We start from the raw sequence: 24,545 nt of genomic DNA on the forward strand, positions 1-24,545 counted from the left end.
AAAAATTTCAGTTTCAAGTTATGAGATTTTCTTGTGCATGTTGCTGGAGTAAATTAAACAATGAACAATAATGCAACTTATACCTACGTTGATTGTGAAGTCATTTGTGATTTAGATCATACGCGGGTAAACGAATTATCCAGGAAACGGTAACTTCACTTTCGCTTTATTTTCAGATTATGCTGTGCAAGTATTCCATGACGCGGTCCGAACTAAGAAGTTCACCTGCTACTTACGCCCAAATACTCGTTTGCCAATGATGTACATAGACGACTGTCTGCGGGCATTATGGGAAATAATGGTAACTCCTCAAGAAAAGCTGAACCGAAGAACATACAACGTTACAGCCATGAGTTTTACGCCAGAAGAACTAATAGATGAGATAAAGAAACATATTCCAGACCTAAGTGTGACATACAAACCTGACAGTAGACAATACATAGGTAAGACATTATCTGCTTTATTATTATATTTCAAATTACGCATTATCATCGATAGCTTCATCCTGATTCAAAATGCAACTAAATGATTAATATAAATTTGAATATTTTAGGACCACACTGGTTTGTTTTCTAATTTTAATACGCGCACTCAGCTCACAGCTGCATCTGTTCAATTATTTATTTTATTCCCAATTCAATATTAAAAGCTTCTCCAAGTGGTTTCTCTTCTATTTAACCTATTTCACTACTATCTCATTTCCTGTTTTCTTTGATGCCCAACTTTAGTGTCTCCAGCGGCAAGCCAGAACGGTCCAACAGCATGACTTTTTGATTTCCTATGAACAGTTGACCGATTAGAATAAAAATTGTAATGACGTTAATTGATAGCTGCTCTATTGAGTTTTTATTGAATCTCAATAATAATCTGCAAATACAGAAACTATAACAGACCTGACATTAAATTATGAATGGATTTCAGGAATAAAATTTAAATTACGTATGAACTACAAGAGGAAAGATCGGAAGCTACAACTAAGCGACCATTACCGAAGGAAACTTGGAAGCACCCAGCGTGAAACGCATAGTACTTCTTCCTGCACTTGTTCAATTTAGAAAACTTATTTCCACTTTAAGAACTTCCTATAAAATATTGGATCAATTTCCATCTAGTTTCCTTTACATACATATCCTTGCATCGTAATCGTTCAAAATTAGTCTTTCTATACAGGGTGAGTCAAAAGACTTTGGATGCCCTTTTATTTTGAAACCTGAGAAGAAAATGTGAAATTTCTTAATGGGAGATTGCATTAGGCGGGAGGACGTAAGTTGTAGGGTACATCTTGAATGCAAGTTCAAAATTTTAAAATGGAAAGGGACATGCCGCATATCATGTAAGACCAGCATGAACTGAGAAATCCAAAGATGTAATTGTTTCTTTCACATGATGTACGATTTGCACATTATCAACTCTGAAGATTTAAGAAATCTCAATGATACTGGCAGAATATCTTATTTGATCTAACATGCCTCTGACAAAGAAACAGAAGATTGGAATCCTTGTATCCGGATAACGCAGTTCCAGAGACATTGCAACAGATGATACCCAAGCAGGTATCCGGTATCGCACAGCACCGTCACGCATATAATTACCAAACTCTAAGAAATTAACCCTGTGAAAGATTGGACACATATGGAGATCAAACACTGCCTCCAAATGAGACGGTAACGACGGTTCTAATATCATTTATGAAGAGTCCCAAACGCAATACTTTGTTTCTCATTGGAAATTCCCATCAGCCAGTCCTCCATTGTCCAAATATTGCATACCAATCCCTGCATCCTTATAAACAGCACATTCTATATAAACTAAATGAGGATGACTCAGATCGACGAGTAGAATTCTACACGTAGGCTACGAACCAACGCAAACTAGATCGCTCTTTACATGTGGCATGTTCAGCGATGAAGCTTCTTTTTGTTTGAATAGGGAGGTCGATCTGCTCAATTGTGGATACTCAATACAGTAGTCAGAACAGTATTGATCAGAGTAAGGAACACAGTTTTTTAAAGGTTACGTTGTGGTGTTACATATGGGACACCAGATCATTGGTCGTTTTCAGACACTACAAAATTCCTTCCCTTCTGCAACTAGAGGCAACGTTTCTTATTTTCAACACAATGGAGCCTTTCCTCATTATGATGGTGTGCGCCAATGGCTTGATGCACAACTCCCAAGAGTAGTTGATTGGTCGCCACGGTCCCGTGGAATGGCCCTCCAGATCACCTGACCTCATACCCTTTGGTTTGTTTATGGAGCCATTTAAACCAGATGGTATACACTGAGGAACCCTGCGATATATGACATCTATAGGAATGTATTCATCACGCATGTGACCACATTTCACCGGACATTCTCCTGTGTGTACAGTTGGAATAGTTACGACAAATACGATTGTGTATTATAAACGGGCTGGCTACCACTTAGAACACGTGATATGCCGTTAATAGATTATTTTCAAACTTTTAGTGTTCATAACGTGCACACCATACAATATATGAAAGAAACAATTACTCTATGACCACATTTCACCGGCCATTCTCCTGTGTGTACAGTTGGAATAGTTACGGAAAATACAGTTGTGTATTATAAACGGGCTGGCTACCGTTAATATGTGATTTTCAAACTTTTAGTGTTCATAATGTGCACGTCATACAATATATGAAAGAAACAGTTACTCTTTGGATTTCTGAGCTCACACCGGTGATGCTTTACATGCGACTTGTCCCTTACTCATAAAAAAATCGAACCTGCATTCAAGAGGTTTACATAAATGACAACGCGAATCCACACGGAACTGTCCAAGTAACAGACATTAAAGCGAAGATATAAATCTGGGATTGGCCAACATAATCCCCAGATCCTTATCCCATCGAACATACCTTAGATGCTCTCAAAAGGGAAATTACACAAATTCACCACCCTGGACTCTGTAGATCAAGGATTCTCAAAACTACCCTTAAGAAATAAGACAACACACCTAAGGTCCCTCTGAACACTTTTAACAACAGCATGGTAAAAAGGTATAGGATGCTGTGCCGTCCTGATGTGATCAGAAAGTTCTGCATTCATGGCAGTTTGCATTTCATGTCCTCTCTCCATATTGCTTTACATTTTTCATTTCTCTTCATGGTGGGGAACCCCAGTCATCCTTGGACAATAAAACTCGACTAATCTCTGCATTCATACATATATTGGTCACTTGATGTATTTAGGTCATGTCAAAACGAGTTTCCTAACAATTGTTAAGCAGTATAAGTATAAAGGCTTGCCAATAGATAGATAATAGTACTTTTTCCTGTCTTTATATTACATTACTAGCCTTCGGCTAGTTGGAGACTTTGGCCCCAGATACCCGTGTTTGCTCAGCCTATTGCCTCGCACTACTCACATCTCTAAATATGTATTAATCTAAATCTCAAGGGATTTAGAAATAATGTGATTATCTTATTATAACAACTGCAATCCCACCACTTTCTCTTCCCTTCTAAGCGAAGCTTTAAAAAACGCTGAAACACGTCTTTAATTATTTTAAATGAAAGAACCTAAACATCAATTTTCTTGTCTGTTGTGGTACCCTTCTTTAAGGGAACTGCTAATTCATTTGCATTAAAAAAGTCTGAAAATTAATGTATATTATCAAAAGTATATAAAAGAAAACTCCGGCCGGGTAATTAATTAACATATTCATCTTTTTAAAATCAAATAACCAATTTGTTGATATTCAATTCGGTGTATTTTGTTAATTTGTAAATAATCTATTTTCCCTCTAGCTTCAATTTCCGAAGAAACTCCAAGCCATTTTTTTAAATTTATTTACGGTATTTAACAGCTTGTCTTAGGCGAGGACCATTCCAACGATTCTTGTTTCTACTCGATATTAAAATTTCAAAATACACCTCTGAACACTGCCATCTGTGGTCGTTGGCAAGCGCTCTTATATAATAACTAGACAGATTGTTAGAGGAGAGAAATTTCTCAATTGCCATCTTAAGAGGTAGAAGGTGTTGATTCGGTCCAAGAGGAGTTGAATCTTTGCTGGAATTATTCTTTTTTTCGGATGAAGTGGCGACTGAGAATTAAACAATGCAATAAGAGAGTTGTGTCCGGGGAAATTCAAATATAGTTGCTAGTTTCCCGAATTTCGTATACCTCAGAATCGCATCTCGTCTCAAGTGGGAGAGAGACTAGGGGTACTGAGATGGATAACTGAATTTTGTACCACACAGCAAGAGTTGTGCGAAGGGGAATACGAATGAAGTCGCTGAACCATCTTTTCCTTGATGTAAGAACCAAGTCTCGTCTCAAGAAGTAGAGAGACAGAAGGTTCGAGACCAAGTTGACATCTTATTATCAGTAATAATACCTGATATCCTGTTTTATTAATACGTTAATGTTTCTTTCCAAAGCTTAAAATAAAAAATAAAAAATAAAAAAAAAAATGAAGATTCGTAGCAACATTAATTCTATGTATTCATCTTTACAGATTCTCTCTAAACTGGATTCTGTAGTGTTAATGCTATTTTGGTTTCAATTTCACATTATTTAAGAAGTTTATATATATATATATATTTATTTTGGGGCTCGTGCTTTTATTTATTTATTTTTAATATGCTAATTCCTTCGGAGAGTTCCGCTGATTTCTAATGAGCGTAATTATTCTGTGGACTCAGGTTCGATTCCCGAATTCGTAATTATTTCTGATAAGAAATAAATGATTGAATACGAACTGAAAGAGTAACACACTAAGTTTAAGAAATTTCGAGATAAGACCTGTCTTTACATTGTATTATTTACATGTAGAAAAAGAAAAAACTTTGAAGATGATTGGTGCACTTTTTAATTGTTTATTATTGAGAGTAGGCATTGGAAGCACGTTGCTGAGTGTGGTATAAAATAAAGTGCTCTCAAAAATAAATGCAGCATAATTAAAAAGTGCATGGATTTTCTTGTTTATTGATTCAATTTCTTCGGTAAAAGTTTCCACTCACTTTAAACATACAAATACTCACTGTGTGTTTTTTTCAGCTGATGCTTGGCCACAAGTATTTGATGACACTGAAGCAAGACAAGACTGGGGTTGGAAACACAAATACGGTTTGGAGAAAATGTGCCAAGTAATGATCAAGAGTATACGAGAACAGATCCAGTCTCGATGATCTACGTTAATGTTATCAAGAATACTAGACAAGGAAAAACTGAAACCAAGTGGTCTTTCACGATTGTTAGTACATTAGGACTTGTTTTAAAATTATTTTGGAGAACACAGAAGCAGGGTTAGTAACTCGTCTTTGTGATACAGAATATCAATATATTGTTTTCCACAGAAGCACTAGTTTCACGAAATACGAAACTTTTATTTCTATTTTTACATTTTATAGTTACTATTGTATAACAACTTACAACTGTAAAAAATGTGTCTCGATTATTTGTTATTCATCCATACTTAACTTTATAGATTTTTCGTAGTATAAGTTACCACTGCCAAATTTGCAATGCTTCCCTTTTTGCATCGTTCTATGGCACTGCATAACGGTGCGCTTAAGTGTATAAAAGAGAGAGCTTTTAATCATGGTTCCTGTTCATATTTTCAGTAATATTTATAAAAATTCTTGCTACACAGAATTCATGTATCATACACCAGGATCGTATTCGGAAATGTGAAAAAGGAATTGTGATACAACACTTTTAGTTTTCATAGTATTATTTGATCTTAAACTAAAGAATTTATACAAGTGAATAGTTTGAATCCTTTGAACTATTCCTTTCTTTGTAATCCTGTCCTGCACGATACTCAGTTCTTTGGCGTCGTGTATCTTATCATGTCAAAAGATTTTTAATTCCGTCAAATTTGATCCAAATTAAATTTATTACAAAAAATGTTTATTATATCTTATTTAAAAAAGAAGATTTGAACACATTTTGTTAATAATTTATTGTTATTTGATCACTACGCCTTAAGAGGAATATATCTCTTCTGGCAAGCAGCATTATACTGTATACATCAATACATTTTTAATGTGATTTTACGGTTTAGTTAGTAGTCTTATTTTAATAATGGATATTAATTTGTATTTTACTTTAAGAAAAAAGTAAAACGAGTTTTCCTGACTTATTTTTCTTTTTCTTGCAAATATGGATGCAAAAAATAAGTAGAATAAAATTGTAAGTTGACACTATTATTGTTGAATCAACTTTAATGTCTTTAGAATTATATCCCATAGAAACACTATGAGTAATAATACTATTAAAACCACATTAATGATAACGAAGTTCTTTGATCAAATGTGCCACACGAATTCATCCTTTCTTGCATCCTTACTAGAGTGTATGAACGAAAAATAAGTCGGTAAAATCAACTTTTAACTTCGTCTTAAACTGCGTAATGTATTCAAATATTGTTTTCATAATAGTGATTATTATTTTTATATTTGAAAAACAATTGTATTGTAAATGCTCACTGATATAACCCAATTATAAACTAAAAGATATTATGCTCAATCTGTACAATATATTGATATATTCAAATAAGACGCTGAAACCTGTGATATATTTTTTTTAAAAGAATAAACATACTTTTTTGATATCTAATATTGAAGTCTACAAATAAATATTTATTTTGGCTTTCTACTTCATTCTATTTTTCGCATCTGAATAAACTTGAAAAAGTTTGCCTTACTGAATGGTTAATGGGTGCAGTCTTGAGTCTAATTCCCATTGTGAAACAGAATGCTCGATCCACTATTGTTTATTAGACAAATAGGGAAGCACTTTAATATAAGGTCTAGAAATAATGCAGGGTTCCTACTGATCTGGAGAAATCTATTTCCCTGACTTTTGGCAGTAAATTCCCTGACTTTCATGAGTGTCGGAAGGCGTTGGCACATAAGTAAGGAATATATAACGGTGAATATTTATATATGAGAGCATTTATTCTATAGAGACAAATAATAATCAACTGCTCATACGTACACTCCACGTCCCATACTATGATCATTAATGATTGGCTAAGCTGAAATTGGTGTACAATCAATGTTAGAAAAAATATATTTTATAAAATTTCCAGGTTTTTTCCCCCTGACCTAAACCATCTTCGCTGATTTTTCCCTAACTTTCCTGACCAGTGGGAACCCTGTAATGACGCTGTCTTAAGCCGATGCACTGACTACACATCACTTGGTTGAACGTTCATTATCTGGCTGGCTACAGTCTTCCTGATATATAAAGCCAGGGAGTTGAGTTTGGTGAACTGAACACGTGCTCACACTACACGCAGCAAAGTTTCATCTGTTGTAGAACCAAAAACCGAATATTGAAGTGAAAGACTTGAAAATATGTAGCAAGAGCAACGAACACAAGATCTCTATAAAAAACACTTTATTCATATTTACAAAATACTAATATTAAATATAAAAGTAAAAAATGTACAAATTTCACCGATAACTTTTATCTATACATGTACTAATTCCAGTATTTATAACACTTTTCTTTGAACATAGTAATCGTCTCTACATTAATTTTGTGTTATTGGTACTATATATATATATATATATATATATATATGCGTGTGTGTAAAAGAATGGAAATTTTTCCTGTGATATTAAGCGTTTTAGTCAATACTGTCTCAATAGTGTCTTTCTTCAGTGTTATGATTAATTTTTTACTGTTTTCTTGTAATAATTCATTTTACGCATTTATTCAAAAAGAAGAAAAATTACGTGTATTCATAATGTTAATTTCCTGCTAGGCTTATAGCCTATACTTTATTTACACTAGTAACTCTCACACAAACTACTGAAATACCAAATACAGTGTATTACCACAGTTTAACTGCAACACTAATTTTCTATGAGATACTTATGGAACCCTACTACATTTACTACATCACACCTGAGATATCTAAGAACACATTAAAGTACTTATCACTAAACTCAAGATATTCACAAGTGCCTTCCATACAATAGATGTAATGATATAAGAACATATTTTGTGTCAGTGAAAGACTCATGGTGAAGTCCAACGAGAATGATTGGATCGCTAGTCCAGTTAGAATTATAGCTAAATACCATCGTAACAAACCGTTCTGTAGCCAAACGAGGAAAGCAACAGCTAGAAATGGCTCATACTGATCAACTGTAAGTAGGTGTCAATACAACAATGAATTAAGTCTTTAAGTTCCTGTAATTTCAGCATCTCAGACATCAAGTCAATGCTGCTGACTTATAGAGCACTCACCTCTAGTACGAGCCCCTTGTTCGATCCTCGGCTCACCGAGTTTTTGGTGGACTATGTCCATGAAATTTCTCGGGGTTCTCCGGTTTCATTTCACAATTTCATTCCAACGATTATTTCATGTTCATTTACTTTCATTAACCATCCGTCTCCTTTAGACTAACGGGCATAATTATGGGACGTTAAACTGTAAAATTTCATTTCATTTCATTTCAAGCCTAATCGAATGCGCAAAAACGAAATACAATATCATTAGCCAGAACTTTTGTATCGAAATTTCTTCCTAAATGTTTAAAATTTACATAAAGTTAACCGAATTCGTACATTCTTTTTATATATAACAAAGTCTGTACATGCAAAGATTTCTTTTTCCGAAGTTGAATACGTTCTTCGTGATCTGAAAATATTTTATTTTTGTGCACTAGTTAATGAAGCTTATTCGACTATTTACTTCAAAACTGTTATTGCATGAAACATTTATACTTTTACCTAAAATGCGTAATGAAAACCTTGGTATCTTGATTCATTCACTTTAATTAACACTGACTTTATATTCTAAAACAACAATCTCTATTTCTACTTGTTGGATTCTGTTCCTTTTTGTTAAAATATCCGAACTTTCACTTGGAACTTTTCCTGTTTAAGAACCAGTCTATTTTTATGTAAAGCAGTAAAAATTGCTACACGTTCTAAAATGAACGGATTGTTGATTCGTGTTTTTCATAAATCAACAGAAAATAAAATAGGTAATTATAAATCAATGGTTATTTTCCTAGCTAATATGAGGTGGGACACAAGGAAATATCCTCTCACTGGATGTGCAAAATGCCTCGAAAGCATGGATGGTGCCGAATATGCACAGCTCAACTCAACAATATTATTTTAATAACATTCCAATTCATAAAAAAATATTTCTTCCCTATTATTTAATTAATTTAAACTGATTTTCACTCACGATTAAACGTATTTTAATAACTTAGCGTTATATCTGTTTCGTCAATAAGAACTAATGTGTGCTTTAAAAGTGATATCTTTCTAGCAACATTTTGTCTTATCTTCAATGCTATCTTACGCTACTGAGAGTAGATGAAATACGATTAACATGCTGGCTTTGAAAGAGTACCTTGTAGGATTCATTATTAATGAATATTTTTTATTATTATTATTTTACAACTAGGACCAATAACGATAGAAATTTGAGTGCACGATAATTGTACTTATCATGACATAAAAATTAGAGCCATTTCTCCCACTACTTCCATACTTTATGATATTTTCAAAAAGTACCTAGGCTTATACGACACCTCTTTCATTCTCATAAAACAGTGCATTCTAATAACAATTATAAAACTCACATTACGGCAACAGATAAACGATCCCAGTAATCATAAAAAATATGTTAAAATTTACAGAGAAGACACACAAGTATCATATACAATACCCAATAACAGAAAAGTGAATACATATTATGACACGAATTCCTCCGCACTATACACAAATACACAAACACACGTTAAAAAAGGCACAAGTTTATTTTTACGTTAAAAAAAATAAATAACTCAAAGAGCATTAACTGTAGAGTTAGGTCCCCGCACTATTTGATTGATCCTTAAATATAATTCTGAAAACTGACTGAGATAAACTGATCTAGAAGTTTTACGGCTGAGGCCTCTAAAATCTAATTCTCTTTGATGTTATTTATTCTCATTACCCTGCTCAATGTCTTGGAGGTCAAAGTCATCTGCCCACATTTCATCTTCAATGTTCGTTATTGACGAAGATAGAGAGGGAGTTGAAGACGACTGGGATATTGTTACTGAAAAAATCAATAAACAAAAATACCATTAATATTATTTGTTGATACAGTCATACAACATTCAATTATATTTACAGATACCCAACTCAGTAACCTCTTTATGTTAGTCGATAATGCTTTACGTATATAAAATGTTCTGCTCAAAAATAGAATCTCTAGGACATTTAATCTAACGTATGCTAGTGAAGTCACGAAGACACTACAATGTTTCTTTCCGCTAAGATTAATCCCGGAACGCCAAGATCGGATCAAAATATCCACACACACACACTCAAATAAGTTAATTTTTTGGACTAACTGCTACGCACGTCCCTCCAATTCCATGTGTTCTTCATGCACCTGTCCAGAAGTCTTAATTGTATTCTATTATTATTCGCTTTTCTTTAAAAAAAAAAATTAAATATTATCGAAGTTCAAGTCAATTTTGTACAGTCCAGTCAATTTCGCATATTTTGCAAAATTTAACGAAACCTCAGGGAAAAAAAAAAGTCTCTTCTCACGAGAAATGTAAATGAATTAAAAGGACCAGAACTTCTCGTTTCGTGAATACATACGATTTATAAGAGATACGCATTAAAATGGAAAATGAAATGAAATTTGTAGTTTTACGTCCCACGACAAGCTCTTCAGGCGAACGCTGGAGCGGCTCTATAATGTAGTCACAAAGTCACGTGCCTTCTCAATGCGAAGAAAACCAGAATTAATACGAATAAAAGAATTTTAGTCATTTTAATATGGAGTCTGCAACCTGATTGATGTTCGTGAAAGATTTGGCAGCACAATGTGAATTACGACTTTACGTTTCCCTCTGTTGAGACGCTCCGGTTTGGTTCATTCTCGCTTTCGCCTGCCTCACAGAACAGTCTTTTAAATGCGTGCCCTTTCGTACAATATTATCAAACTTTTAACGTGACTGAAAACAAACACACTTCCTTGTAACGGACGGGAAAGAGGAAATAGGATGAAGCCTTCCATCTCTGAATTTGTTTCGCGCGCTCCTTACGATAAAAGTGGCAGAAAAGACTGACTCATATTGTTTCAAGGCCGTAAAGATTTCGCAAAGATTTTCGATTTTTTATTTGCGACGAAGAGAAAAATACGAGGGGGAGTCAAATGAAAACCATAAAAGTAGAAATAAAAATCCGCATATGGCGCCAGTGAGCTGTAAGTTGGCATGCCTGTTTACGATAGTATGCCGGATGTCTCCTAGGTGGCAGCAGCTGGCAGATGCACAAACACCGGCGCAACAACAGTTCCAAAATGGCCGCCCCACTAGCTACATGCACCAGCGAGAAGCAGCGTTCTGTGATTCGGTTTTTGCGAAGTGAAGGTGTGAAACCGACATATTTAGGCGAATGAAGGTTCAGTATGGAGATGCGTGTTTGTCACAGCCACAAATCTATGAATGGTGCCGGAAATTTGCAAATGGTGTTACGTCTGTGGCTTCAACGGCTGCAATGGTCTCTGGAGTCACTACGCGCCGAGCCTGGCCGGGGCGTGGAGCATCGGCCACAGACGTAACACCATTCATAGATTTGTGGCTGTGACAAACACGCAACTCCATACTGAACCTTCATTCGCCTAAAAATGTCGGTTTCACACCTTCACTTCGCAAAAACCGAAACACAGAACGCTGCTCCTCGCTGGTGCATGTGGCTAGTGGGGCTGCCATTTTGGAACTGTTGTTGCGCCGGTGTTTGTGCATCTGCCAGCTGCTGCCACCTAGGAGACATCCGGCATACTATCGTAAACAGGCATGCCAACTTAAAGCTCACTGGCGCCATATGCGGATTTTTATTTCTACTTTTATGGTTTTCATTTGACTCCCCCTCGTAAAATACTTTTTAAATTTATTTTACAATTAGGAATGATGTATGTTTAAGTGCTTCCTTTCTTTTACAAGAATTCAGGAAACAACTGAATATTCTTGAACTACACTTTAAATTGATTTGCCTCTGTAATGTAATTGTGAAAGCAAGCATGCAAAGCCACAGATAAATACTTAAAGGAGCAGTTCGACTTAGAAATGCATTTTTTACAATTTATTTCCATTTGTAGAGTTGAAAATTCTAAAAGGAATGGTGTTTGATCGCGATACGTTCAGTCGTTAGCGAGTAACAGAGAAAGAAAGATTTTGTGATGACGTCATAGGTGGTCAAGGAGCGAGAGCAGGCTTACATACTACACAGTGCCAAGCATTTCGTTTGTGAGAGGTGCGGTGGTACGTTCTAAGTGCGGTTTTCTTTTCCAGAACTGATTGCAAAGACTTACAAATATCATCTGCATGTAGAAAATGATATCTGATGGTGGGCTGTACAAACGTTTTTATAATATTATAAAACGTATCCTATAAAGCATAAGTTCAGCGCTTAAAAAAAAATCGAAACCAATATTATGTAAATAGATGGCGGACGAGATTGCTGCAACACCTAAGTACGTTTTCTTTAATCATTCTTCCGATTCCCAAACATAAGTATGTTCATTTTCACGTTTTGTTGCAATTTTTAACGCTGACCCTATAATTTTGTGCTTCAAAGTATGTACAGGGGCGCAACATATGAGGCAAAAGTGAAATAACATCTGTAAAGTTTGCCAGAATACGAAAAACATTTCACCGGTTAAATTTCTTTTATTCGCATAGCTGTCCGCGGAACAACTCTCATCACCCGTTTCATCATCATTGTCACATGATACAGAGTAATTAAACGATGAATCAGTGTCTTGAGGAACAGTCATCGTCACTGATTCCTTCTACAAACCGGTATATTTCACTCCCTAATTCACATTGTATAGCTTATTTCTAGAGCAGTATCTTCAGAATCATGAGTGACATCTTCTCTATTACCCTCTAATGCCTCGTCTTGACTACAACCGTCAATTGCGTCTTGTACGATATCTGTACGTTAGTAACTGGACATAGATCGGTGCTTGTTCAATGGCTCGGATTTTATACCTTTCAATAATATACTTGGAACAGCATTCTTTCTCAGTTTGCGTGTAAATAATTCTCCTGTCATTAGCCAGAAGTGGATCTAGACGGTAAAAACTCAGAGGGGGGGAGAGTCAGAACCCAGACTATGATAGGTATATCATGTTTACTAAAAACTTTCAAAAAATCTAAATAATAGCATAAATCAATTTTGTCACTCAAAAACTGGGGGGCCTAGGCCCCCGGCCCCAGCCTAGATCCGCCACTGGCATTAACTTTTCTTTCAGTAAACTTGACTTCTCGAAGGTAGGCTCTTCAAGATGTTTGAAACACGAGTGATTTTATTTGGTACATTTTTTTTTCATTGTTTTTCTTGAGCCATAATTTATATCGATCTGGTGATTTCTCACGACTTGGAAACGTAAAGATAGATACTTTATGTCCTCAGCTTTAATTGCACAAGAATTACAACCGAAAACACAGTAAGTGATAGGCATTTCTACTTCACAGACACAGCACGCGCTGTACTAACACGTGTTTTCTACTTCACACTAGTGTTTCTTTCAGAAAAAAAAATCCGGGTGGGACACTTAGTATTCGGAGAGGCACGTTATTTTTACACAGTACTATTATATTTATTATATTATAGACGTATTGTTTTGGTCTCCTCCGGGGGAATCTCTCAGAGCTAAAAACATGTCTGGAAGAAACACTGTTTCGCACAACAAACGTAATTACTGCTCTCTCTCTCTCTCTCTCTCTCTACTCTTTTTTTATACTAATGCTGTAGGAAAAACAACTAACAAAAACGTCCCTCAAGAATTCAACATAAAGCAAGACTGCTAACAAATCCAAAACATAATCTATTAAATCTAATGCACTATTAAAGGTTTATCAGCTGCGTACAAGGGAGTGGTTGCTGACTCACATTGAGTTTCTCGCGTATCCCACCAGTGACGTCAGCATTTACGATTCATCAAAAATAAATGCCTGTAGAAGCTGAACGAGACGGCCTATTAAGATATAAAAAAATACGGGTCTCCTATTTTTTGTTACTCTTTCTATTGCACCAAACTTGTTTTAAACTCGAACTGCTCCTTTAAGTATCGCACTTGTTAATAATCAAGTCACATACGGAAGGTGTAAAACGGAGGAGTCATGGAGTCAGTTCTGTATGTCCCGCTAGACTGGTGGAATCTCACGCATATTTTGAAGGTCTCTCGTGGACATATAGTTAGCAAACATGCCTTCGGCATAGGATACCAGGGTTCGATTCCCGGTAGAGCGCGTGTAATTTAGATTCTACATTAAACAGTAGCTCTTCATGCTGAAAATGAATGGTCAAATGATTTTCTCGTTTGCTTTAGAAACGATCCAAACTAATGAATTTTTAAATTTTAATGTATCATGAAAATCCCAGTCCTTATGCTGAAGCTAAATAACTTCTCATCGTTACTTAGGTTTCTGTTTTAGTTTCTAATTTACACGGTTAACGAATATGTATGCTAATGGGTGTGTAACCAAATTAGTTTTACAGGATTGGTTGAGAAATTCAAATTGAAGAAAAGGTTTGAGTGGTGTTGGCAGCTTCAATAGTTTTCTACCTCTTGAATAGTCTGTAGACACACTGGGCATATGATAACGCAATGGTAAATTCTTATTTTATCTATAATATCTATACCTCACATTAGAATTTAAAGAATGTCTTCAGTTAAAAACCATCAGAGACTCCAAAGCCGAGGGTTGGTTTTGATGGGTGGGGCTAAAATCAGTTTCGCCGCCATGGGCTAAAGGAAACGGGAAAACCCAGAAAAATCTCCCAGGCATCATATTGTTCACCACAAACTCACTTGACCTTGGTTCGAACCAGGGAACTTCAGCACTAGAGGTGAGCCCTTTACCACTGAGTCACCATGGCCCTCTCTGAGTTAAAAGGGGTAATATGTGAAACATTAAAATCAGGAAACTGTAGTGAAAGGACTAACGAGGTCAGCATGTCTACTGTCTATAGTAATACATTGGAGTGGGGCCCGCAGTACATCAGTGGTAAAGGACTCAACTGTTGCATGGGTCTCTGGTTCGATTCTAGCCCTCACAATGTGAACTTTGTGGTGGACAAACACTATGCGTATGTTTTCTCGGGTTTTTCCGGTTTCCTTCCAATTTTTAATTCCATCATTATAATCAATTCATCATCGTCTACCTTAGACTCGGTGCATAAACGTGGGACGTTAAACCAAAAACACTAGAAGTCAGATTTTGGAACCACACTGCAACCAATCAGGGTTCATACAAAAATATTGAACTTAATTTCCCTGAATTTTCCAGGTTTTCCAGGTATTAATTTTGCAATTTCCAGGTCTAGTGGAAGAAACTAACAGTAAGAGAACACATAAATTTTTAGAATAATATATTTAAATTTTTAAGAATGGCCACCCTTCTTCCCAAGTAACGATCGAAATTAAATATTGAGTCACAAGAAAATAAATAATTAAAATAAATAAAATTTAAAATATCCAAAACTTTAGAACATAGATAATCATCACGGTTTACATTTGCAATCGTTCATGCCATTCCCCTATCCATGCAGTTTTATTTTAACAAAATTCACAATTCTACTGTTTTATTGTCATTAAAAATTTTTAGTTTTAGAATAAACAACGTAATATATAATGTTCTTATACTAAAGTAGTTTTATTCTACAAGTCCTGCATAACCTTACTGATTTCTTTATCTATTTCTTCAGCTTCCAGATTATGAGTTTTCTCCAAACGCTTCTTTTTTTCCCCCTCAAGTCATTTAATTCTTTTAGCTTCCTCTTTTTCATTTCAATTTTCAGATTATTTTCCTTTACTGCACGGCGTTTTCTTTCCAATGCCGTTTCATATCTTGTCCGGGATCCTTTAGCTGCTTTAACTAATTCATGTGAGATCTGAATATTGCTAATGCCACCAGCATATTGAATGCCATCATGTAATTATCTCAGTGCTACAATTGAATCCTGCTGCAAATTTTCAACCAACAGGCTCTTGTTGATAGAAAAACCGGATTCAACTTTCGCATTTCCATGTAATATAAGAACAATTTTGAATACAGCCCAAGTCAGTAAATTTATTGTCTTTCTTAAGCAGACTTGTCCACAATTTGTCAAGATTATCTTTAGTTTCACAAAAGTTCTCAAAGACTTCCAGGTATTCCTCTTTTGTCAACCTACACAAAGTCATATACTGAGCAACTGCTATCTCTGCAATATTTTCGGACAACCGATTGCTGGAATGAAGGATCTGAATACATATTTTCGTTCGCTCCTGAGCCAAAGATAGCGTCTTCACAATAACTTCTGGATCAAGAGATGACACGGCACGAACAAGGTCATCTCTTATTTATATTTTAAAGGCTGTGCTCCAAGATCTTTTTGTTACCACTAGAAACCATTGACATTGCAAAGAAAATTCCGTTTTCTGCCGATCAGAAGCTCCACATTTAGTTAACGCTTTTCTTGTCCCAAATCCCACATCGATATCTTTGTATCTCAACAAAATGTCTTTATTTTCCAAATCCAATTTCTTGACTGATTTACACTTTTCAATAACATCTGCTATCTGCTTTAACACATCGCCTCATCACGCTTTTAACAAGGTTGGTAAGTGTGTCGCACAAGAACGGTACCATAGGTTTGGAAGCTGAAATGCTTTTAAACATTCCTTTAGTTCTGTTGCCAAGGTGTTGAAGAACGCCAATTTTGCTGGCATTAACAAATCAACCCCTTCCCTTTCTGCGCACTGTGCATTTTTTACCCAGCGTACCTGACAAAATTTTGGGGGAAATGTGGAAGTCCCAGAGAATGCAACGTAGTCTCCTTGTTGTGTTGGACTATCTTTAAACAAATAGTAAAGCCCCTTTAAAAATTATTAACATTCCATTTTGCAGTTCCATGACTGTTTGGAATGTCCCATGAACCCATGAAGACTACATTATCCTAAATCTACTAATAACTGTGGATCTGTAGAATCAGTCTGAATTTCTTCTTTTAGATTTGACAGAAATTTTCAGTTAACAGAAGGTCAGTTCATACTGACTTGCAAAATCTTCTTCAGAGGCACTTTTGAAAGTCCTTCCTTAAACTTAGATAAGAGATTTTCACCTGTAGCATGGTTCAAAAAAACTGACGTAAGATATCTCGTGGAAACTTCTTCCTTTGGATCGTTCCAAAACCTCACATGAATGTCCATCTGCTCCTTTTGGGCTACCTTATTTAACGCTTCATCAAAGCACACTACAATGTCCTGACACCCGTTTACTGCATTCACAACACTGTCTTTAAAGTATGGTGTGAGGCCGTAACAAATAACATAACTATGTTTCAAAGGGCCCATGCTTAAATTCTGTTCAATTACACAATCTGGGAACATCTGTTTAAACATTATATTATCATTTTTACAGGAATTGTAAGATTCTCTGTTCACTACAAGTCTCATTGCCCACAATATTCTACAGATGTCACTTCATCTTCTTCAATGAAGCCTTTTATAGATGGTTGTTTTAATTCTTCTGTGACTTTTGTGATGGTTGCTCCTCTTGTTTTTGAATTGGTTTACACATATCCACAACACTTCTTTGATTTTTTACTGTACTATAACTCTCTAGTCTTTGCCTGTGTATTGGTCCTTTTGCATGGCTTTTAATTGCCTGTACTCGCATATTAATGAAAAACTTTTAGAGCATACCCCGCAAAATGCACTATGCACACCCACTTTAACCTCCTTTAACCAAGGCGTCCACTCAGGACGTAATGCTGGATCTAACCACTGACGATTAAACACTGATCTTTGGCCAGACATCTCTATAATTCAAAGTTAATATACCTGTAAAGAGATGAAAATTAAGCAGCGAACTTAAAACACCTAGACAATTCTGCCCTCCAACGCCAAAAGTCATATCCACAGAAAATCTGCTTTTGAGTAAATCGTTATTTACTGTTTACTAATAAGCCAGCATCTTATAGTACAACGTCTATATCAGATACACAATTTATATCATATTTTGCAGATTCAGAGTTTCAGATGATGTATTACGTTGATATGACCTAGCTGACGTCACTAACTCAATTCTGGTCAAAACTGTAGACACGACTTTTTGTCTAGCTGTTTTAAGTTCGCTGCTTAATTTTCACGAGTCATTTTTCAATATAGCAAAAATAATAGGATTTTATGAATCTGCACAAAATGCTAATACATCGAATATATCACAAAAGTCAAAAAGGAAATTTTTGAAGAAAAGGTAGTAGCAAGAATTTGGCAACATCTACGAAATACTTTATTGTCTTACAAAGAGTAGGAGTCAATTCTGGGGTTGCAAGGATGAAATTCTAAAGAACTACTTCTATAGGTCAGTATCGCTTTCAGATAAGGTGGAAAGCTTACTAGTGCTCCCATTATATCAACGAAGGTTCATTTATGAATATTGTACCGAATCGGTTAAAGGGGAAAGATATTAAGTTGAGAAGCCTACTAAGGGAATTAATAAGTAAATACTTTTGTTCCATACTTGAACAAATTCAAAATATAGAAAAATATTGAACTCAATTTCTCTGATATTTCCAGTTTTTTTACTAGATATGATCGATTTCCATGAATTATCCAGGTAGTGTATGAACCCTGAACCATGTGATTCTTTTCTTATTATTTCCCTAGCCCGTAATACGACATAAATGCAATCTATGTATAGCAGTATGTACAGATTGTCTAGTTTTCTTCAACTGAAGGAATTCGTACAATTAACCTCGAGTTACTTGTTTACATTATGGTATGGTATATGACAAAGTTACGGATACCTATTTTATGTTGCGGTGGAGAGATGTACTTATAGTGTACTTAGATATTATTATTATTATTATTATTATTATTATTATTATTATTATTAGTTGCACTTATATTTCATGATTGTACCCTATTAAAGGGGCGATGGGAAATGATATTGACAGTAAAATGATGACAAAATCTCTATGTAGTAAATAAAACTCGAAATCGTTATTAAGACCGAATTATGATTGCCAACCTAGCGCTTCAGACTATTTGACTATGCCAATCGACTACAAAAATGTTTCACTCACCATTTTGTGTCTTTTCTGCTGGTTTTGTTCTCACTGGAGTTTTGCCGGTGATTATATTTTGACTCTCAATGAAATACTGATTTGGATGATTAATTCCAGTATCAAGAACTGTTCCATGAGTAATTTCAAAGTACTTCTGACACGCTAGCTGATAATGTCCACGACTTACATAGTCCATTACTTCTTGAATTGCTGAAAAAATTAAAATTAAAATAAATACATCAATAAATACCAATCGAAATATATTACAATGCATAATAATGACTCAATATTTTTGACATTTTGATCATGAAGAAAACTAATACATTCATTTGTCACACATTTCCTTCCCCATATTGATATTCTGACTCCCTTCCCATTTATATATGTATATATACAGAATGGACCATTTATCTTGATACGTCCACCTAACTTTTCAACTAATGAAAAAAACGCTGGGAAGTTTTTACCATACAAATATCGGCAGGGAAGGCATCGTTTGACATACTCTGCGAAACCACACGGTTAACAGTGTTGCCAACTTAACATAAAATTGTGCTTTTCAAATGGCACTACGTAAGGTTATTACACATTTCTAAGTAGCCTACAGAAGAAAAACATACAAAATAAGGACGCTACAGTATCACAAACATCGGAAAATAACCAAACTTTTGAGAATTCTACAACAGTAATGCTTAGATACTTAGCACAGCAATGCTTAGTACGAAAAATTGCTTAGATAGTTGTCACATAGCACTATTAACATGATTTTCAATAGACATAAAAGTCATAATGCCGTTTACAGCAATTTGATATCTCAAACTATTCGGGATATGAAAAATATGGTAAAATTTGATCTATTGCTTAAAATGGCATATTTGTGGGAACTTTCTAAAACAATTTTTGATTTTTGTGCTTCTACAGTAATACAACAATATTTTTTGGTGGCTTTAATTACAATAAGTTTTCTGAATTATATAATTTTAAGCAGTGTTGCAAACTTTTAACACTTTTTAATGTGCCTCCAGGATGGTTTACGATATCAAATTGTTGTAAAAGGCATTGCGATCTTTATGTCTATTGAAAACTATGTACGTAGTTCGATGTGATATTTATGTACACATTTTTTTTTTCGAAATAAAGTCTTATAAAAGAAGTCAAATTTTCAATTCCTTGCACCTTTGTTTCTTCGAAATATGTCATATGATGATGGTAATATTCGACATTATATTACTTCGGATGTGCATTAACGTCCTTCTCACTTGTATTATTACTGTTGTAGAATCCTCCAGAGTTTGGTTGCTTTTCGATGTCTGTGATACTGTAGAATTCTTAGTTTGCAACACTATGTAATAAGTGTGGTACTGTATGTTTTTTTTTTCTTTTACATGTAGATTTGAAATATCTAATAACCTTACATAGTGCCACTTGAAAAAAAAAAATACAACTTCATGTTAAGTTGGCAACACTCTTAATCTTGTGGTTTCACAGAGTATGTCAAACAATGTCCTATTACCAATATTTGCATGGTACAGAATTTCAGCATTTTTGTCTATTAGTTTCAAAGTTACAAGGGCATATCAAAATAAATAGTCCATCCTATATATACTGGTCCAAGTTATTAGAGCTTCTATAAATCAGATATCCCAGAGATTTACAGAGAGTGGAGCGACAGATGATTGTCCTAGGACAGATCATACACGAAGTGTAAGGCATCAGAGCTTGTGAGAACAGTAGAGATAAAAATCCACCTAATTTCGTCAGGCATCTATCAGTGACGCATTAGGTGAAGATTTAAAACATATCCTAGCCACGTGGGACTGCTGGTGATAAGAGTAGCATACATCAATTAAAATAGATCTGGGTCAAAATAAGTCTCTCCCTGTAACCTTATGCTGAAAATAAATAAAGACCCCACACTGAAAATCCTCTTCATGGATTAAAATATTTGCACTATTGATCAACTGTCAAAATCAAAATAACAAGGTGTATGCACCGAACTCTTGCATTGTTCGTGAGAAAGGCTCGACAATTTAGTGGGTTCAAAATCCTACCTCAGTCAGAGATCTCAACAGCATCATCTCCAATAACAAACAACGGAACTTCCATCAGCGTTCTACGTCAGTCTACAAGGCAAGGATAAGTACAAAGGAATGTATCTGCTTCGCAGCTTCTGATGATTGGTCTTGTGCGAGCCTAGAATTCAACTGTTTGGATTATAGATTATGGTCAATGCTTGATGGAATGGTCTGCACGAAACGAAATAACAGTATTGTCAGCCTGAAGCGCTCATTGGTTTCAGAGGAGAGTGTTTCTCGTTGGAGACCTGAATGCTGTAAAGGTTCGCGAGAATCAGTTGCAAAAATGTATAACAACCTCTAAACGGGCTACAACCAATGAACAACATACGTAGAAATTTCGAGAACCACTACCTGTCAAGGTGAAGGTTTCTTGGAGTGAAAAGTACGTTGCAAACATGCTCTTTTCCTTCTCAATAACACATAATAAGTATATCTTTCTTGTTAATTGCAGCTGAAGGTTTCTAAAGCATGACTACAATTAAAAAAGACACCTGAACTACTAGTACTTATCAACGCTGAGGTTCGATTCCCAAGTACGTTTCATACCGCACATACACTGTAAGATATGATCAATGTAACAAAATGATGCTTTCATGGTCTTCGCATAAACGCGGCTTACTCGTATTTCTGAGCTACCAAGTGTTCATGACTGAATATTGCTGATGTTCACATGACCTTTGAGTATGACCATATATTTCTATTTGTCTCCAAACATACTGCATCGAACTAAATTAGATATAAGGAACCACATCGCCATTTAGATTAGATTAGAGTCAGCAACGAGGCTATACGATACATGGATCTACAGTTTAACGTATGATTCGAACCACATGAGTTCTCATCGGGACTCGAACCCAAACCCATGCATTGCTATTTACAGTCTTAAAGTGGGGTGGCAAATCCTGTCTTGTTGGTAAGGGTGGAGTACTTTCTTAAAAATTTACACACTTGATAAAAATATTGATAAGTGGTGCCTTCCATTTCAATTCAGGCAGAGCATGTACCATCACCATCTCAAATACTGTTGATTTTTTTATAGCAACTAGACATGTTTTTAAGAGAGACATATTTTTTTGTTTTGTCGAAAAAAATTTTCCCGCCAAGAAATGGATCATCAAAGACGGGGAGTACAATTTATGAATTGTAGAAAACAAGGAAAATGATCAACTTCGGAGCCCCACAATTCAGCTATGGAGACAGGTAGAGTTATAATTCGTGTTGTGGTATGGACATAGGGATATAAATAAACTATATTTTATTATAGCTTGGTTTGCGCATGGGTATCTTTTTGTGCATAAATTAAGAAATGAACGTCAGTTTATCTGAAAAATCGAAGTTTGAGAATTTTTTCGAGCGCTTCCGGTTCGAATTTTAAAATTCTGTTTTCACGGTTGGTAAGACCTAGTTAATCGCTTTCCGAAAAATTGTATCGCTTCCGTGTGTAACCATTTTGTCGAAAAAAAAATCGAAAAATTGTAAAATTTTCAAAAATCGCCATTTTTGGGCGTCATTTTCTCGAAAACACCATATTTTAAAAATCTGAAATTTTGTCAGATGGTTTAACTTTAAATGAATAATTAACACACCAAATGTCATTCTCGACTAATGCTTTATGAATTAACTACAGCCTTTTGAAGTTAGCGAGGTTTCGTTAACTTTGATGTCACAGTTGGTAACACTGCAAACAAAGTGAAACGATTTGATGATGTTTGTGGTTCACATTCATTAAATAACGAACAAAAGTTTTTTTCCTGACTGTTTTTTATTATTTTGATCAAAAATCCTCTCTGAAATAGTAAAATGAGCCTCCCCCTACTACTCTGTTTTCTTAAACCGAAGTAATCTGAGGTGGAAATTACGATTACGAAACACACAAATTTTAAGTTTACTTGAAACGGCCATCCAATAAATTCTGATGATCTATAAAAAGCCTGAACTATTACCTGAGTGATGATTTGGAATGCTCCAAAGTCTCAATTAAGTGCGATGTCATTACAGTGGTCGAAAATGGACAAAAAGTTAAAAAATCGAAACGTTTTTTTACGCGTTCCATTAAAGAAATTTACGGACTTTTATAAACAGAACAATCCCAGCATAAGAATGTGTCACTCGAAATTTTATAGTATTCGACCAAAGCGGGTCAGTCCGCAACCTGTGAGGGAAGTGTGTTTGTGTGTGTGTATATTGTGCAAATTTTGTTAGCTGCTACTGCGTTGCAACAAATCAAAGGTGGAGCTGTATTGAAGCTGTCATGAGTGACCTAGTTTCATTAGTAGTATGCTCCGTAGAAAATAACAGCTGTCTTCTTCAAGAATGTGGTGAACGTTCTGGAGTGGAAGGAATAAGTGTGGAGTCTTTAATTACTGATCCTGATGAAAATGAAAGTGTTACGTATGCTATATGGGAAAACTATGATCTCGTTAAAAAAAAAAATGTGCCACTTTCTGTTTTCGTATCGTACGTTGCTGGTTTAACTGTAAGAATTGTAATTCATGACTACATCAAGAAAATCCGAAGACAATTAATTGCTACCGAAAAGCATCGTATAAAATTTTAAGATACAAATTCTATTTTACTTCATGTGGACTTCGTTGAAAACTGGACTGTTATTTTGCATAGTGAAATTCATAGTTATCACCGGAAACACGAGCAAATTTCCATCTTTATGGCAGTGGTATATTATTATGAAACAACTGACAGTTTTGTTGTAATAATCGACGACAAAACACACGATTCGGCTCATGTACTCATAACCATAGACAAGATTCTAAAAATACTCGGAGAAAAACGACAAGTGTCTACAATTTCTCAAACCGTGTCAGTGATTTCTGATAGTGCTGAATTCCACTTTAAAAATCGCTTTTACATATTCAAGATGCAGACAGGTCTGATAAAGCAGTCGGTTTTTCAGTGAAACCGGCTATGTAAGGGTCTCTGTGACGGTATTGGGGGGGTGTAAAGAATGTGGCAACGCGGCATAACCTTAGGCAAAAACAGATACACGGTATTAAAACTGCAGAAGAATTCATGAGTATAGTGTAAGTACAAACTCCGGGTATTACTCTCGTTTTGTTGCCTAGAACTGAATTCGACAATTTCCGGGTAAAAAAATGCAAGAATGGGAAAGTGTGCGACCGGTAACTGGTATTCAACGAAATCACCTTTGGCTTTCGGAAAACGGCAGTTTTCATGGCAGTAACGGGTCACCATGAACTAACTTCACGCTTCCCCCAAAATCGAGTTTCTGCAATTCAAAGTGTAGATTTAAGAAGTCTCCAAAAAGGAAGTTTTGTTACATACATATATGTTAACCAGTGGTGGTAACAGAAATATTATGAATTACGTGAAGTTAAAGTGCTGTTTATGCTTCCACATCGAGCTTCAGCAGGGTACAGG

General features: G+C 35.3%; 2 protein-coding genes across 4 annotated transcripts in view; one reads left to right on the forward strand and one right to left on the reverse strand.

Moving 5' to 3' along the window:
* The window catches only part of Tdh (L-threonine dehydrogenase), a 44,007-nt gene extending 36,580 nt beyond the window's left edge, over positions 1-7,427 (forward strand). For 2 of the 3 annotated variants that reach the window (XM_081757408.1, XM_081757404.1), the window contains exons 6-7: positions 177-443; positions 5,029-7,427. In XM_081757408.1, coding sequence (XP_081613534.1) covers positions 177-443; positions 5,029-5,159 — 398 coding nt within the window. In that variant the 3' untranslated portion in view covers positions 5,160-7,427. The remainder of the gene's footprint in view (positions 1-176; positions 444-5,028) is intronic. The other variant, XM_081757415.1, reaches the window with a different exon arrangement.
* A 107-nt stretch (positions 7,428-7,534) lies between these two features.
* LOC145685056 (DNA primase large subunit-like) overlaps positions 7,535-24,545 on the reverse strand; it is a 40,058-nt gene continuing 23,047 nt past the window's right edge. The window contains exons 9-10 of the mRNA XM_081757401.1: positions 19,090-19,281; positions 7,535-10,048 (exon numbers count right to left, since the gene is read on the reverse strand). Of these exons, the coding sequence (XP_081613527.1) occupies positions 9,927-10,048; positions 19,090-19,281 (314 nt within the window). The 3' untranslated portion in view covers positions 7,535-9,926. The remainder of the gene's footprint in view (positions 10,049-19,089; positions 19,282-24,545) is intronic.

This window comes from Thermobia domestica, chromosome 1 (assembly GCF_964235325.1).
Source record: "Thermobia domestica chromosome 1, izTheDome1.hap1.1, whole genome shotgun sequence".
NCBI classification, from domain to species: domain Eukaryota; kingdom Metazoa; phylum Arthropoda; class Insecta; order Zygentoma; family Lepismatidae; genus Thermobia; species Thermobia domestica.